This window comes from Lingula anatina, chromosome 2, assembly GCF_051362555.1.
Source record: "Lingula anatina isolate TDL-2025a chromosome 2, LinAna3.0, whole genome shotgun sequence".
Classification (NCBI taxonomy): domain Eukaryota; kingdom Metazoa; phylum Brachiopoda; class Lingulata; order Lingulida; family Lingulidae; genus Lingula; species Lingula anatina.
The window spans coordinates 8,174,873-8,190,278 of record NC_141768.1 but is presented as its reverse complement, the minus strand read 5'-3'; the positions used below and the strand labels follow the sequence as shown (position 1 = coordinate 8,190,278).

Sequence of the window (15,406 nt, the reverse complement as noted above, 5' to 3'; positions counted from 1 at the left end):
TTTTAGACGGCCAGTGGTTAATCAATCCACTACATATAGAAACAGCTGTTGTTATGGTAGTCCACGTGCCACTCATTCTTTAACACAGATATTTTCATTTGTTAGTGTTTTTATTGTCTGTTCTCTATATCCGGCCACTTTGAGGTGTGCGCGGAAGCTAACCATACTGTGCACGGAGCGACCGAATATCTATATTTGCTACACAGTTTTGCTACATTCCTCGGCTCGCAGAAACTTGGCCGGTTAACAAATTTTGATCTTGCCTCCGCGTGGTGCTTCGGGTAGTTTTAACTCTCGGGTTTTATCTGGTTTGTACAGAATTAGAAATAAAACGAAGGGCGAATGCTTAAAATACTTTCGTGTGCACAAAAAATCAGTTTCATTTGGTTCGCCACGAGGGTCATTTAGACGAAAGAAATAAGAGAGATATGTCGATCAAAAAAATCTATACCCAGAGAAATTTTATCGAAACTCGCGACACTTATCGACTGCGTTCTTCATCTCCGTTCAAAGAGGACTCGAGCTGAGAATTACTGTCTCATGTTTTCTAAATGAATCGATACTCGGTTTTCAATGTCAAAAGGAGAGGGTCTATAGTGCTGATGTGAACTGTTAATGATAAAACAATTTTAACAGTTAAAATCATTAAAGCGTCCAGAAAGTTCTAGAGTTTTGTTTTATTAAAAACCGAGTGAAGGCGCCCGTACAAGAATGTGATGCGCGTAAGATGAAAAATATTGGACAATACAGTGATTTTTAGTGCTCGGAAAGGTTAGATACTTTGATTGAGTCTGTAAGGGAATTCTACATGAAACACTGTACATTAGGGCACCCTAGTGGTTGTCCCATCGTACGCATTCCAGTTCGATCAGGTAAATATATATTTAATATAAAAAATCGACACACCTGATTTTGACAGGTTAGAGCTGAACATTCTTAGCATATCAGGTTACTCCTTGGAGGAAATAGTAAAAAGTACAGTTTCTTTTCCAAATTCCTAAAGTTTGTCAAATAACTTATGTGACACGTTGCGTAGACCGAATCCCCGTTCTGAGTGGTTTTAGCAAAAGTCGTTCCAGTCCTAAGATCAGGAAATAGATTTCATATTGCAAGTTCTCCTTTATAATCACTGCTCATTATGCTTCTACAATAGAGAGTTTGCAAAGCGAGGGTTATTAGGTCGATTTTTCCCTAAAACCCATTTGAACGCGATTTTGGAGAGCAACCACATTTGCATTAAATAAACCAATTTTAAAGAATTTGTCAGTGTTGCATTATGACAGGCAACTTGAGCCTAGTGCGCTTTGACTGATACTTGTTATGGCAAATTTCAACAGTTTTGTATTACTGCTGCTTTTGCTGCTATTCTGAAAGTTGGCAAGGAAAACTCAGTGGTATGCATGTCGTTAGCAGAGGCAATAAAATGCCAGCGATTGTTTCAACCTGTCAGTATTTGACTGACAGTCAACCATTGATATCATTAATCCACTTCTTATAACATAATAAAAAACCTGCAGAGGTTAATCCATCACTCGCTTCTGCACAACCCAAATATTTAGAAACACCTAAGATTTCCATTGTTTAAGACAAAGTGGGGGTCAGTTCGCACTAGACTGCTTACTATGTGGTAATATACGGCGGGACACAGTTAAGTTAAAACATAACATTTGCACCATCTTTTGTTTTTATACCTGGCTCTTATTTGATTTCTTGGCCAATTTGCCACAGTCAGACCAGTTTACAGGCAGAAGATGGGTAGAGGAAAATGCGTACTGCTCTTCTGTCGGTTTGAGGTGTAATGGTTTGGATGTATAAGGGCAATTACAAAGGCAGGAGTGGCTAGCACAGGGGTTATCCTGAGCATCGTGAGTTTCACCTCTGGTCAGTTTACCTACACATGCATGCACGTAGAGCTCATTCTGGTGCGTCACCGTCAGTGCTCTCAGGGTGATAGAACGACTTTGACTTGTGAGTATTTTTATATTTTACTCCTTTCGACCTATTTTAATAATTTTTTCACGCTCAAGGTTTTCACAAACACCTTTTTCAATAGGTGAAGGAAAAATTGCTTCATGCTTTAAAAGATTAATAGCAGTTTTCTTTAAAAAGACTTCCAACATTCTTACCTCTGCAAATCATTTACGCACAATACACCCTTGCTTCCCAAACACTTGCTGTTTTACTTTTTATTTGCCTTTGATTCATTCCTGAATCATTTTTTATTTGAAATTTCAGCAATTTTTTCTCTAAGCTCTGGTAACTGATTCGTTGGGATTGTTTTGATGTCGTCTCTGCACTAATGAACTTTTCAAAGGAATCGGCAATGTTTTCTTATATGTAATGACATTATGCCCGTATGAATACAGACAACAACAATTTAGTCATAGTTCAGGTGCATGTCAGATGTCTTCAAACATTTGTCATTGCCGATTCAGAGTTAATTAGCAGAGTCTTTAGATGGCGCCTTTTGAACACTATGAGTAAGAATTACATATCATAATCTATTATTGATTTCAAACCTCTAGTGATGATGAGCAATAATCAGCTTATTGAAAGAGAGTACGCTTCATTGGGTATTACATCAAAACACACACGATGTTTCCCGATTTCTGATAAAGTGACATACGGTCAGCTCAGTTTTTTATACTCACGGATTAATAAACTTTTGGCGCCCTGGGACTGTATTACGTAAAACCCCAGGGGCTTCGTTGATTTAATTGGTCGAATTAATTACAAATTAAAATCAGTTACACATATATTGATGATTTGAGTCCTAATGAACTGTTCTAATTAACTCGGAAAATGAAAAGTGTTGAATGTCCAATTTAAAATGTAAAAGAAACATGTGTATGTACCCAGATGCCCCACGGCGAGTAAATTCCGACATAGGCCTGGAGACATTCGATAAAATGCAATTAGTAAACGTGAAGTGCGTGTCAAACTGACTGGTCACGTGTGTAAAAGTGACCAATCAAACTCGTGTGGAGGGGTGACAAAATGACGGAGGAGGAGAGTGATACGAAAATAATGCCTCCTGAAAATAATCAGAAATCAAACAACCAATGACATTTTCTACAAAATAAACATGTTACTAAACTACCATGAATATTGCACAGACGCTCTTTTGAGTGATTTCCCAAATGTCAGTCATCAGCAAATTTTTTTCTCTTTTTTATTTTAGAGATGGGAGGGAGTTTAACAGGTTTCACCACCTGCCAATCATCAAACAAATGATGAATCGGTTGTAAATTTGCACTTAAACAAAAAATATTGATTCCAGTTTGTTTGGATATATAAGTGATTCCACGCGAGGACGCTGGCAAGTGACTAGCGGGCGGCGTTCCAGTGTTCTTGCTCGTCTATGCGTTTGTGTACACTCATATTCCCAACGTCTGCGTTTCACGGAGTCTACACACTGAGAGGAAAATCATCTTAAATGTCTTAGTGGAGAAGTATCGGCCAATCATCTTATTAAGAGAGCAGATCGCACCCTCCATGTTGCCTACTGCCAAAAACCAACAGCATTCTTGTGGTTGACTTTCCAAAGCGTTTTCTTTAAATTTTCGTGCACGCATCGCTTGCCTCTACTTCCATGAAAGTACTGAGACTAACTACCATCACAAGTACAACCGTCTGCATCTTCAGACATAAGGACATTGAATTTTATTATCTTGAGGATTTCTAGAACGACTTGTGTCTGAATGAAATCGATTTTTGTCGATTCTCGGACTATCTGTTAAGCTGCATTTTGCATTGGGGACATTAGGAGTTTCGCTTTGCGGACAAGAACATGCTTACCGTACTCACAAACAGCGGTTAGTCATCAGAAGTAAGAAAAACAACAAGTTACAAGAGAGATAAAAGGTGGCTTCCGAGAAACCTTCGGCATTGCAATGTCCTCCCAACTCCGGCTGATAAAAGAAACACCACCATAACCAAGAGAGAACCGAATCCTTATTGATTACGTTAGACGGTGAGTACATGTATATTATTTATGATTTTAGAATAAGCACTTTATGAGGAATCTATTTTAAGATATGCAACCGAGTTAATTCCTGCTCATACCATTCTCTTGTCTTAAGGGTTCAGACTAATGCATAATTTTATAGCCAATGGCATATTCGAAATACTTGATTTCTGCTTTCTCATGTTTTCAAAACTGGGGTGTGGAAATTGCTTTTGGTTTAAAGAATATGTTTGTATCTGAAAAAGCTGTCATTCATTCACATGAGCATTAACTTAAAAGTCTGTTAAATCTTCAGTTAATCAACCTCAATCATGCATGAGACAGTATACGTTATTTCAGTATCTTATCAATTCTGTTTGTAATGTTTTTCAACCACACTCAACAAGCCAATGGATTTGCCATAGGTTTGCAGCGCCACAAGTTGAATACATGCATAAAACGTTTTATGCATTATTGTTCACCAAGGCGTTTAAACAATTTTCACTGGAGACTCACATAACCTCTGAAAGTAAAACATACCAATGCAAACCGGGTTTCACATAGCTAGTTTTTCTTTGCAAAGCCAACATGCAAAAATGTTGCTCAGTGCACGATTCCAGACGGGGCACACACTCGCCCATTTAAATCATCCCGGATTGTAGTAATCGTTCGAACAATTGTTCGAAAAAAAGAAATGAAACTGTATTGAAGAAGCTGTATTTTACAACTTAGTCAAGATGCGCTCACTGGTCTACGGTTTCAGTTACGTGTTTGTTGTGTTTCAAAACAAGAACGATTGTAACCCTCTTATCACGGTTGTATCTCGGTGCAAAATTATGAGCGAGGGCGCATAGTTACCCAGCAGGCTCTTACACCACCGTTTACTACAGGCTTTGGTGCAGTCAACAGTAGAATACGTTAACTATAAAGCAGTTGTTTAGGCGAAAAATGTTTTTCTGATATTGAAACCTTATTCAAGTGCAAATACTAGCGCTACAATCGCATGGTTTTGTTTAGTTAGGGTTATTTTGTACAGTGCCATCGCTGTCTTGCACTACCGTGTTCAGGTTGACAGAGGATGGCTCCCTCTTGCAATTTTCATCAACTATGTCAAATATTATTGAAATGCAATATAATATATCATCAGTGCGTTCACATAATTAACCAGCTAACGATGTTTCTTTCTTTCTTTTTTTTCGAATTCTTTTGAAAAATTTCTTTTACGATATTAATCCGTCCTGACATAGGCACTATTCGTTTTACAAATTTTTCTGTAGACTTTGTTTTTCTTGGACCGTTCCTGCATATTACCAAATGTCTGGATTTCTATTTTGACGAATTCATCAAAAATACACTGCAAAGGCATGTTATAAGGGAAGTGTAGCGCAGTATTCTGAATCCGACCAAGTTTGCTCGACTCCATGTATCAATCACCTGATGCTTGTAGTTATCTTTTTGCTCGAGTTCATTCTTATTTTACAAAGTTTAAAGGAGACTTAGCCCCAAGACAAGAGTGTCATTTCACATGTATCCTAAAATAATCAGACACGTCACATTCAATTTTACCAAATATACTACAAGCCATTTATATGGCGTTATCTTAAAGTGCCTCCTCCGAACATCTCTCAGTGGGATATCATAGTCTATGTGTTTTTCGATTTTGTTCTTCCAGAATTCAGTATTAGTGCTAATTCATGCTCTAGGGAATTTTCCCAATTTGCTGTTCTTTAGAAAGAAAAGAAATGCAGATACGATACAAATTAATCTGGGTAACGGAGAAAATGCTGTGAAACTGACTGGGGTTTCTCTTGGTTTTGACTAGGGAAGAGCACAGAAGAGAAATGGTTATATCCCATTTTAGATTGAAAACTTCCGCGCGTCCTTGATAGGAAGTAGGGTCCACAGCGTTTTGTGCGATAACTTGTTGTTGCCTAGCCCATTGTGTTGAGAGAGAGAGAGAGAGAGAGAGAGACGGTCAGGAGCAGAGATCGACTTAATTCTTAACGCACAGAAATAAACAAAAATCAATGGGTAACGTAAAAGCCATCACGCATACATCTTTTTAAAGATAGTTCAATGGGGATTAACCTTTAATAATTGAGTATTAAACATTTACAGTGCATATCTTTGATACTTAACTATTAAACTGCTTGAAAATAGAAGCACGTGCGTACTCCATTAGTTAAAATTAGCGTGGAAATCCATACGTGTCACGCACTCAGTCGGTCTGAAATCTAACGTGTCGATGTGCACTCCACAACCTGCGCTCAGTACCAAGCATCTCGCGATACGGGGTGACTGAAGGGTAGGGGACTTTTCGGTCTCTAAATTTAATGAAAGACTTTAAATCGGTCGCATCAAACGCGTACGTGACGTTTTAATGCTAAAAACCAAGATACCATACCAGTCACAGCCGATCAATGTTACGCGAATTTAATTCCCTCTTGTGCCCGATCGCGCAGCTTTAATGCGATCACTTCTTACGTCACAATCACGTAATAAGACGATCGAAGTTGTGCGCGGTTGCTCGTACAAAAAGTCGACGTGGTACTTCACGGTCTCAGAGTTTCGTGTGTAGTCCATGCTGAAAATACCAATGACCATTTCATAGTCTTGTCCTATTGTATGTATCCGGCAAGATAATTCAGTGGTAGGCTATAAAGGATAAAATAGCAAGCTGTTGGTAAGTTGTTAGTAACAGAAGCGCTTAACCTTATGTTAAACATACCTTAAATAGTACACTTATTATATATAATGTAAATATTGAGGCACTGTAGCTGTAAGTAGTTATCACTAACAACATGAATAATAACTTTATTACATGTTAAATCGTTGTAATTATATGCAAGGAATACATTAAGGGTTTGAAGTAATGGTAACTGTGACGACAATGACAATACTTTCAATACAGGATAATTATCAAATATATCAAGCGTAGATTGCAATTCTTATCGTGGAAATGTTGACCTTTTCCATCAAATTTGATGATACCTAGTTAATGGCTTAGGACATGTGTAGTGCATGGACGTACTTTATCCAATCATGCGACTTGATTCTTTATATTCAGCCCTTAACGATGTGACACCGAGGGCAATAGAGTAGCTAGAGAAAAAAATATGTAAAAAGACACATATTGGCATGTATATGTAATGAGGATCAAACTTTGGTGTAATGTTTTACTAAATGCTGAAGATAATCTATTCGGAAATAGAACGTGGAAATAGATATTGATTACTAAAATCTGTTTAGACTTCGCCTAATGATTTTGAGTGTTCGGGAAAAAATGAGACATTCGTTAGCGCGTGCTTCATGTCGTCACTTGGTTTCAAAATTACATCCTTAATTTTTGAAGTTTTTGACAAAAAGTGACATTGTTTACAAAGACCCCGTTCCAAAAATAACTGAATGTTTTCTATTTCGGCTATGTATAAGGGGAATAATAACTTAAATATTACGGTTTGAGTGCACCAGACACAAGACTTGTACAGTCTACGATGACAGAAAAACAAAAGATAATTGTTTTGCACTTACTTGAGGCAGCTGTTTCTAGATGCACTCGGTACCACGACAAAAAATTCGAACAGCTAATTATTTCATTCAATTATTCCCCGCCACGCTAAAAATACCTCCCTTACTAATTATATGACGACAGACTGATTAATACTTTATAAGGTCTAGGAAATTTTGATGAGACAACGCAAAAGGAGAGTGGCTTTAAGCCGAATGGACTGGACGCGGTCATCTATTTAACGACTTCTCAAGGTAATATTTCATATAACAGATGAGTTCCTGCTGTGTTTGGGAATATCCTTAGAATAATTACATTGACAAATCCTTACTAATGACCTTTGTGTTCTTGCTAACAGATAGTTTAACGGAATCAGAGTAATAATAGGCCAGCGTCAGAAATATTCTAGAAATATTCACAGGCATCGTCACACAGCCAAGCAATATATCATGTTATATTATATATATAGCAATTTTTACCAAAGTAAAAGTGTCAAAATACTGGGTTGTGTGATATGACAATTTTCCGGCGCGACAAACAGTAGACAGATGAAGGATGAACACGTCTCATGATATCAATATTAGCTGACAGAGAAACAATGGATGCGTAAAAAAGCGATTTTACTACTCGGAAACAGACGAGCGATCACATAACATTGTTTGCGGTAAAAAAGAGCTCATAGACAGGGAGAAAAAATACCGAATGGATAAATTAGTGGTTGGATACTTGGTCCGATTACTTGATTTATTGTCTTTCAATCAACTTTGCGGATATGCTGGTGCAAAAGTTTGCGCTGTACTTTGAAAGATGGGGAATGGCAAACTCCCGGATCACATGCATTGGCAAAACGTTAACAGTGTCAACGAGAAAAGAATGCAAGTCATCATTTTATTCTCCTGCAAGTTTCGTAAATGGCAATTAAAAAAATGTTCTGAAATTACATTTAGATTACACCATCATCTTCATCGATTTTGCAGTATTACAATGACCCCCCCCCCTTTTTTTTCATCAGAATCTCAGTCCCAATGAATGTCACCTGCGGCTAAGCTACCCCCACTCTCTCAACCCAACACCCGTCAATTAGTTACCTCCCTCCTTCCCATCCCCCCACCCTGGGGTTTAGATTGCCCATGCTTTCTGTTGGGAAGGAGGCCTCAATAAAAAATGATAATAACTTGACTGATTTCCAAACTAAATAGTATTTCTAGTGTGCGTTCATTTGATCAGTCTCAACTACTCGAACTTGTTCTTATACGTTCAAATAACCACATAGAATATATTGCAGCATGCGGAAGACTAGAACAAAACATAAGCAAATAAGACTGAAAGCACTTCCCGTCCTTGCTGTGTAAACGCTAGACGATGAGACGTCTGAAAGATAGAAAATATTTGAACGATGATAAAATTAAACAGCCATTTTTACAAGCAATTCATCTTGGTTTTGTCCCGCTTGAAAAATCAATGCAGTCGCGCAGAGGTGCCTTGATCTCGCGGTGCCTGGTTAAAAAAAGAGCAGATTAACCCGATATTCTAAAAGCTCAAGGACATTTAAATAACATGCTCGCTAAAATAAGGCAAGATCTACTTATGCGTATTTTCATGAATGAAAATTAACCAAGGAGATCATCAAATATGCTAGGGCTCAACATAATGTCGACTTGATTTTACAATTTTGTACAGATTCTACTGGAGGGATGCGTACGAAGATGTTTTAACTTCTTATCGCAGATAATTATGTGCACTTTTCTCTCACAGTGCAGAAAGGTACCATCATTTATCTTAGAGACATAAATGTGAATATCTTGATTCTAGTGAAAAATCTATCTGTGGCCCTGATAGAGACTACGAAGATGTATTTTAAGGTTAACCCCCCCCCCTTTCACCTCTCAGCCCACGTTCTTGGCATTTTCATCAGTATTTGTGGGTTTATGAGGAATACAACAATTAACTTATATTGAGGCTGCCATTTGTTAGCCAATACCGGGTGCTTGTGTCTATTAAATAATTCCCAACAATAATTCCCATCTTTACACTTTATGAAGTATATACACTTTTTTCTCCATTTCTTTTTGGTCTGTTTTCTTCCTGCTGGATATAATTTAGATAAAAAGACTCAAATATCAATGGCTAACTCTATCTTTGTACATGAATGGTATATGTATAGTACATTTATTAGGCTGCTTAACACTGCCTAGTGGTTCATTGGGATTACACGGATTTCGTGAAGATTTTTTAAACCAAACAGCAGTGTGTATACTGCTCATGCTATCTGGGATGGTCACTTTTTGTAAAATGTCATCGCATATATATCGGTCGAGTACATGTGGAGGCGTTTTTTCTTTATTTGCAATTCTCTCTCTCCCTCTCTCTCTCTCTCTCTCTCTCTCTCTCTCTCTCTCTCTCTCTGCCAGGTAGGGCCTATAAGCATCCATGCCTTGTGTAAGGAAGGATCGGGCCCAGTAGTGGTTTGCACTTGGTTGGTCTTTTCAAATTTAACCAAAATTAATACCCAATGGCGCACTTTTTGACATTTACATTGCACCCCGGTTCGCTGTGTGTGTTTGTTAACATTGTCTGGTTTTGCCAGTTTGTTTTCGGTAACATCGCCAGTAGTATTCAAACAGTTCAACGTAAACAACATAAATGTAAGGTTCTGAAGGTTATTTTCACACAAAAGAGAGAAAAGTACGCCAACATGACCATCCTGGTTATTGACAAAAACTTACTTAACCTTGTGTTGAAATTATGATGTTTTATTTGGCGTTGAAATATTGTCGGTCGCTTCGTTGAAACACATGTCAGATGGCTGTTTAAAATGCCCATCTCCGATCTAGTTGTGGCATAAAAACATTTATATCATCAGAACAAAAATAGGTTAATAGGCCTAAATAAATCCAAAACTTCTCGGACACCATTCTTATGTCTATGGCAAACACCAGTGGTCACAGTTTTTGAAAAGTGTTTTTACCATATCTGTTATAATACAGTGTTATTTCCACCTTTAATGAACGGTGAAGGATACCCATGTTGGGTAGCGTAAAAACACTGAACCTCAGAGTTTTAACACTCTTCCGAAAAATCTATTATAATACAATTAACTGTGGTAGAGTAAGTTCACGTGAAACTCAGGGCGATTACACTCTCCTGAGCAATCTTGCGAAATGCTTGACTACGGTTCTTAATATTAAGCATTCTCAACCAGACAGTTCGGTCAGAAATTTCATCATAATTACCCAAGCTTACCAGACTTTAAAATCAGGCTGTGCCTTGGAGATTCTCATCAACAGACGATCTGATATTTTACTACCTGGTGATATTAGATTGCTCACTTCAAAGCGTTTAAAACAAAATCAGGACATACGGTTCCATTAACTTAATTTTTTGTTTATGTTAAGGGTGGGTATGCTCTTCGCGATAAGTTCTCCTCGCGTCTATACGGTGTAAGTATCGGAAATTAATTGCACATCAAAAGCCTGGGACTGCAAGTTTGAAACTCTTTGCTGGTTGCATGGTGGGCTTAATTAATACATGTATATGATCAGCACTGTAATCCGTATTAGCTGCGCTAATTGTTACACTGAATTTTTTTGAGGGTGTGATAAGGCGCGGGGGTATCAACCTACATGTATATAATCGACAAAAGAAAGGAGTACATGCTCTTAAAGTCGTCGGAAGAATACCGATTCGTACATGGAAGCAAATGCGTAATCTTTTTATTTATTAAACCTATGGTTAATCGTTCTTTGCTCAAGTATACATAAGATTCTGAATTTCAGTTTTATTATGCAAGTCCCTAAGATAAGCTGAGGCATGCGCATCGTTCATTTATTCTAATCATTTAAGTGCACCTAAAATAATACTAACATTTTAAATATTGTTTTATTCAGACATGTTTTTAAATACAATGTTGTTAAAACTTTATTTGGATGAGAAGTCATGGACCTACGGTTTTTTTGTTACTCTTTTTTTCTCTGTTTTATTTAATGCAAGATTTGGTGCGACGCCAACAGTTTACAGTTTGTGTCTGTGTTTTTTTTCCACGAAAGAACTCTGAGGCCGACAATCATTTAGTACCAAGTACTTGCAATCTTAGCACGATTTTCACAATTTGGGTACCCCGCACAATATTGTCATCTAAGAATAAACCTCATGCCTGTTGTTTTTTTCTTTCAGAAAAAAGACTTAAGGATGACACTGACTTTGGAAACCTTGTTCTCGGTTGTCATACTAACGCTGACCACGTTGGCTCAAGGCATCATTGGTCAGAAGATACCCAGTAGTAACAGTGCCTACACACAATTCCAGCTCACCCATACAGAGATCTTATACGACACAAAGGCTCTGCCTGATGGGGCCGAGGTGATGAGTTACCTTTACAAAGGAGACAAACAGAGGTTGGTTCTCTACCAGGTTTTCAATTTTTTTTTCAGAAGGTGCAACAACGGCGAAGGAAATTGCGAATTGACAAGTAATGCTAGATAACTTGGACATGAAACATTTCATAAACATTAATAAGGGCTAATGTTGGGTCAGCAACATTAAATTTTGTGATTAGGTATAACATAATTATAAAGATAAGTTAGGGCTGGTTCATCTGATTGTACCAAATATTACACTTAGCTTATGTATTTCAGGATATTTTGAAACATTGAGTTGGCATCCAAAAATGCCTTAATCAAATATAACACTATAGATGTTAAACCAAGCTGCATGATAATTGACAAACATGTATTTCACTCTGCAGATTTTATTTCATCGTGGACGAAGATGAGAGTCCTCTGATTATCAAGGTGACGCCCTGCGCTTCTCCTCTGGAGTTCAAGCTTTACCACGGAGAGTTACCCGTAGAGGAGCGGAGTGGCTCTGGACAAGGTGAATATAAATTTCCAGGCTGTTTTTCTAAATTATTCCATTATCTGTGTTTAGCATTCAAATAAATTACCGACAATTTATTCAATCCACAGCCTTATCTTAATAATATTTTCAACCGTTGTGTCCGTGGTACGGTAGTAGCCAACGAAACATTGATTGAACAACAATTTTACTTAGGTGTAGGTTGACGAAACAGTACACACTTCACGGTATTCAGGTTTCTTCTTTTGTTTAACAAAAATAGCCCACCTTGTATGACATCCAGGATCTAGCTTCCACAGAAACATTAAGACCCAAGAGGAGACACAACATAATAGATTCACTTGGATATAATTTTTGTAAAGCGTAAAAAACGCAAGATATATATGATATTTGGTAATATTGGTCAGGTATGCAGCACTTTTCTCCGTTAGAATAAACGTGAGGTAGAATTGATTTGCATCTTCACAACGTAAGATTTTGTGACAAAACCTGATAATAATTTCTAATCGTTATTCTATTACAGTTGAAACAGATGAATTCCTGCAACAGAAGCGGGCAATCTTGCCAACGACAACGCCTACATCTAGTCGACCTTTGACCTTGCAGGAAGGGGACAGCATCATGTCATACACGGCTTTTACCTCATCATCCGGACTGTATGTGATAGAGGTGACAGCTCTTACTAGTGATACCAGCATTAGGCTTTATGCGTCCACAACGCAAGCTGACCACTCCTACCCAGAGATACCAATAGGGGAGGACGCAGTCACCGTGACCAGCGTCAGTGAAACCTCTGTCCACGTCTCTTGGGAGCCAAGTCCTAGCGACGCTCTTCATAATGATCCCATCGAGTATTGTGTCATGATAAATCAAGAGAAAAACATGAAGACCATGTGCGCCGCTGAGGCGTACATGCACGGAAATTCCGCGCCAAAACTTCCACCAAATCTTGGATTTGGATTCACCTGGGAAGGGAGGGAAAAGAAACGGAGACAGGAGTCGCGTATATCTGCTGCAGATCCAAGTGAATATTTCTTTATTTGCATTGGAACAAAAACAAGTTATGCTTTTAGCGATCTTCAATTTGGTGAAACGTATTACGTTGACGTTTTTGCGGTGAACCAGCAAACGAATCAGAGCACAGCGTATAACGGCACTTCATTCGAGACACCTTCACATCCTTCTATGTTCAAGGAAGTGCAGGATGGTAGAATTACGTTTGATTACATCAAAAAATCAAGGTCGCGATATTATATGTACAATCTGACCCAAGAAGTAAGTGAACTTCTGTTTTCGGTTCAGCCGTGTTCTGGACACGCACATGTTCAAATATTACGTGATGATGATGTGATCACAAGCGGTTCAGCAAGTAAACTCCGTCGTTTTATCCTGGAAAACCCGATCCTTGGGGAATACAAAATATGTGTCACTGGAAGCAGAAGACAAGGAACTTCTTATAAAGTATTTGTGTCAAATAATCATAGAAAATATCCATATCCAAAACTCCCTGAAGACACAAGTATAAAAAGTTTTGAAAATCTACGGAAGTGCAATTCCGTGACGGTTGCTTGGCTTTCCACACGAGAGACATCAAGATATTGTTTATACAGGAGAGAAATACACAGTAATCAAATCAGTGACTTTTATTTGAAGCCTGACCAATGTATTGCACCGGAGTCTCGGAGAAGGTCTGAGAAAGTGATGTGCAGACGATTTAGATATAAAGAAAGGCGGCGATCTGCTGTCGTGCACAAAATTGAAGGTTTGAAACCCAATAAACAATACGTAATTGATGTTTACGTCACAAAACGTCATGGGGGTCAAACGTTAAGTTTACAAACCACCGTTATTAGAACACGCCAACACTGTGACGAATAATGTTGAACATGTAAAACATATATATATATATGTTTGAAAGGTAAAATGCTAAGCTTTGTTTATGAAGAGTTAAATAGAAAGTAATACTAACGCCATGCCAGCTGTGATTTTTAAAATGAAAGAAAATGACATCTGAATAAGGTGCCATCACCGAATGCATGTTGTTATTTACATTACCTGTACGTTAAGTAGTGGCGATTGGCGACTCAGAAAACCACTGCAAAAAGAAAACGATGGAAATGCTTTTTAATGTTTAAACAATAATAATTGAAAAAAGACTTTCTGAATCTTTAATCATGTCCAAACTAGGAAACACAAGTACAACGTCTTTATATGGGAGAACGCTGTGAAGTATGAGAACATACCTTGTCTTATAGGGATATGTTCAATTAATGGTTTCAATAACTAAAGTCTTTTTTAACTTGCTTTGGGAGAGGTCACCCGAGGTTAAGGAATACTGACGTATCCATTAAGGACTTTCTGATCGACTTAGAATCCAGGATGTGGGAGATTTAGGGAGCAAGAGAAAATAGAATTGTATAGCCAATGATTTGGGGAAAATTAGAATTTGAGTAAACATTTTACGAGAAATTGGATATCTGTGACAGAAGAGTGGGTGGTATATATTCCCATTGCATTGGATCAATTACCTTCAGCTGATTTTTACTAATTGGTTACTTAGTTTTCATTGTACATTGCATTATTTATTAAGTTTTGTCCACAAGGTCAATTTATTGTTGGTTTCAAAAGGCAACCGACGTAAAAATAAGTATCATGTGTAAATGTCATCAACTGTATTTAAGTCATCTAGATCAGAAACTTAAAAAGTACTATCTATATATCAAGTGCTTTGAGCACAATAACTATTGCCTTCGAAACAAGGAAATATTTATTTGTTACATGAAATATGTTACTATCGGCCCTATTCTAGTTCTTAACAAAACGTCAGAAATGGTGCGTGTACTTGTTAACGCACTTTAACAAGTTCAAAAATTATAAATAAAATGCTATTTTACATTCAATTGAGATACCATATAACCTTGCTTATTGGTAATCAAAATGAAACTACAAGTCTATTTTTGAGTGACAATAAATAAACGAACTTGCCAATTAAAATTAATATTTTACAAGGTTGTACATGGTTTAATTGGTCGAGTGATCTCATGGTGTGGCTATGTATCTTCTGTACAAAGAAACTTGAAATAAATTACATGTGATAG

At 37.6% G+C, this 15,406-nt stretch overlaps 1 protein-coding gene across 2 annotated transcripts; it reads left to right on the top strand.

Moving 5' to 3' along the window:
• Positions 1–3,175: 3,175 nt before the first annotated feature.
• On the top strand, positions 3,176–15,398 carry LOC106172355 (protein NDNF). 2 transcript variants are annotated; one of them, XM_013553010.2, is made up of 4 exons: positions 3,176–3,973; positions 11,628–11,848; positions 12,199–12,326; positions 12,832–15,398. In XM_013553010.2, exons 2-4 carry the CDS (start codon positions 11,643–11,645, stop codon positions 14,184–14,186), a joined length of 1,689 nt encoding a protein of 562 aa, XP_013408464.2. In that variant the 5' UTR covers positions 3,176–3,973; positions 11,628–11,642; the 3' UTR covers positions 14,187–15,398. The 2 variants fall into 2 exon arrangements, with proteins under 2 accessions (XP_013408464.2, XP_013408465.2); XM_013553011.2 differs by lacking the exon at positions 3,176–3,973 and adding an exon at positions 7,542–7,708.
• Positions 15,399–15,406: the final 8 nt, after the last annotated feature.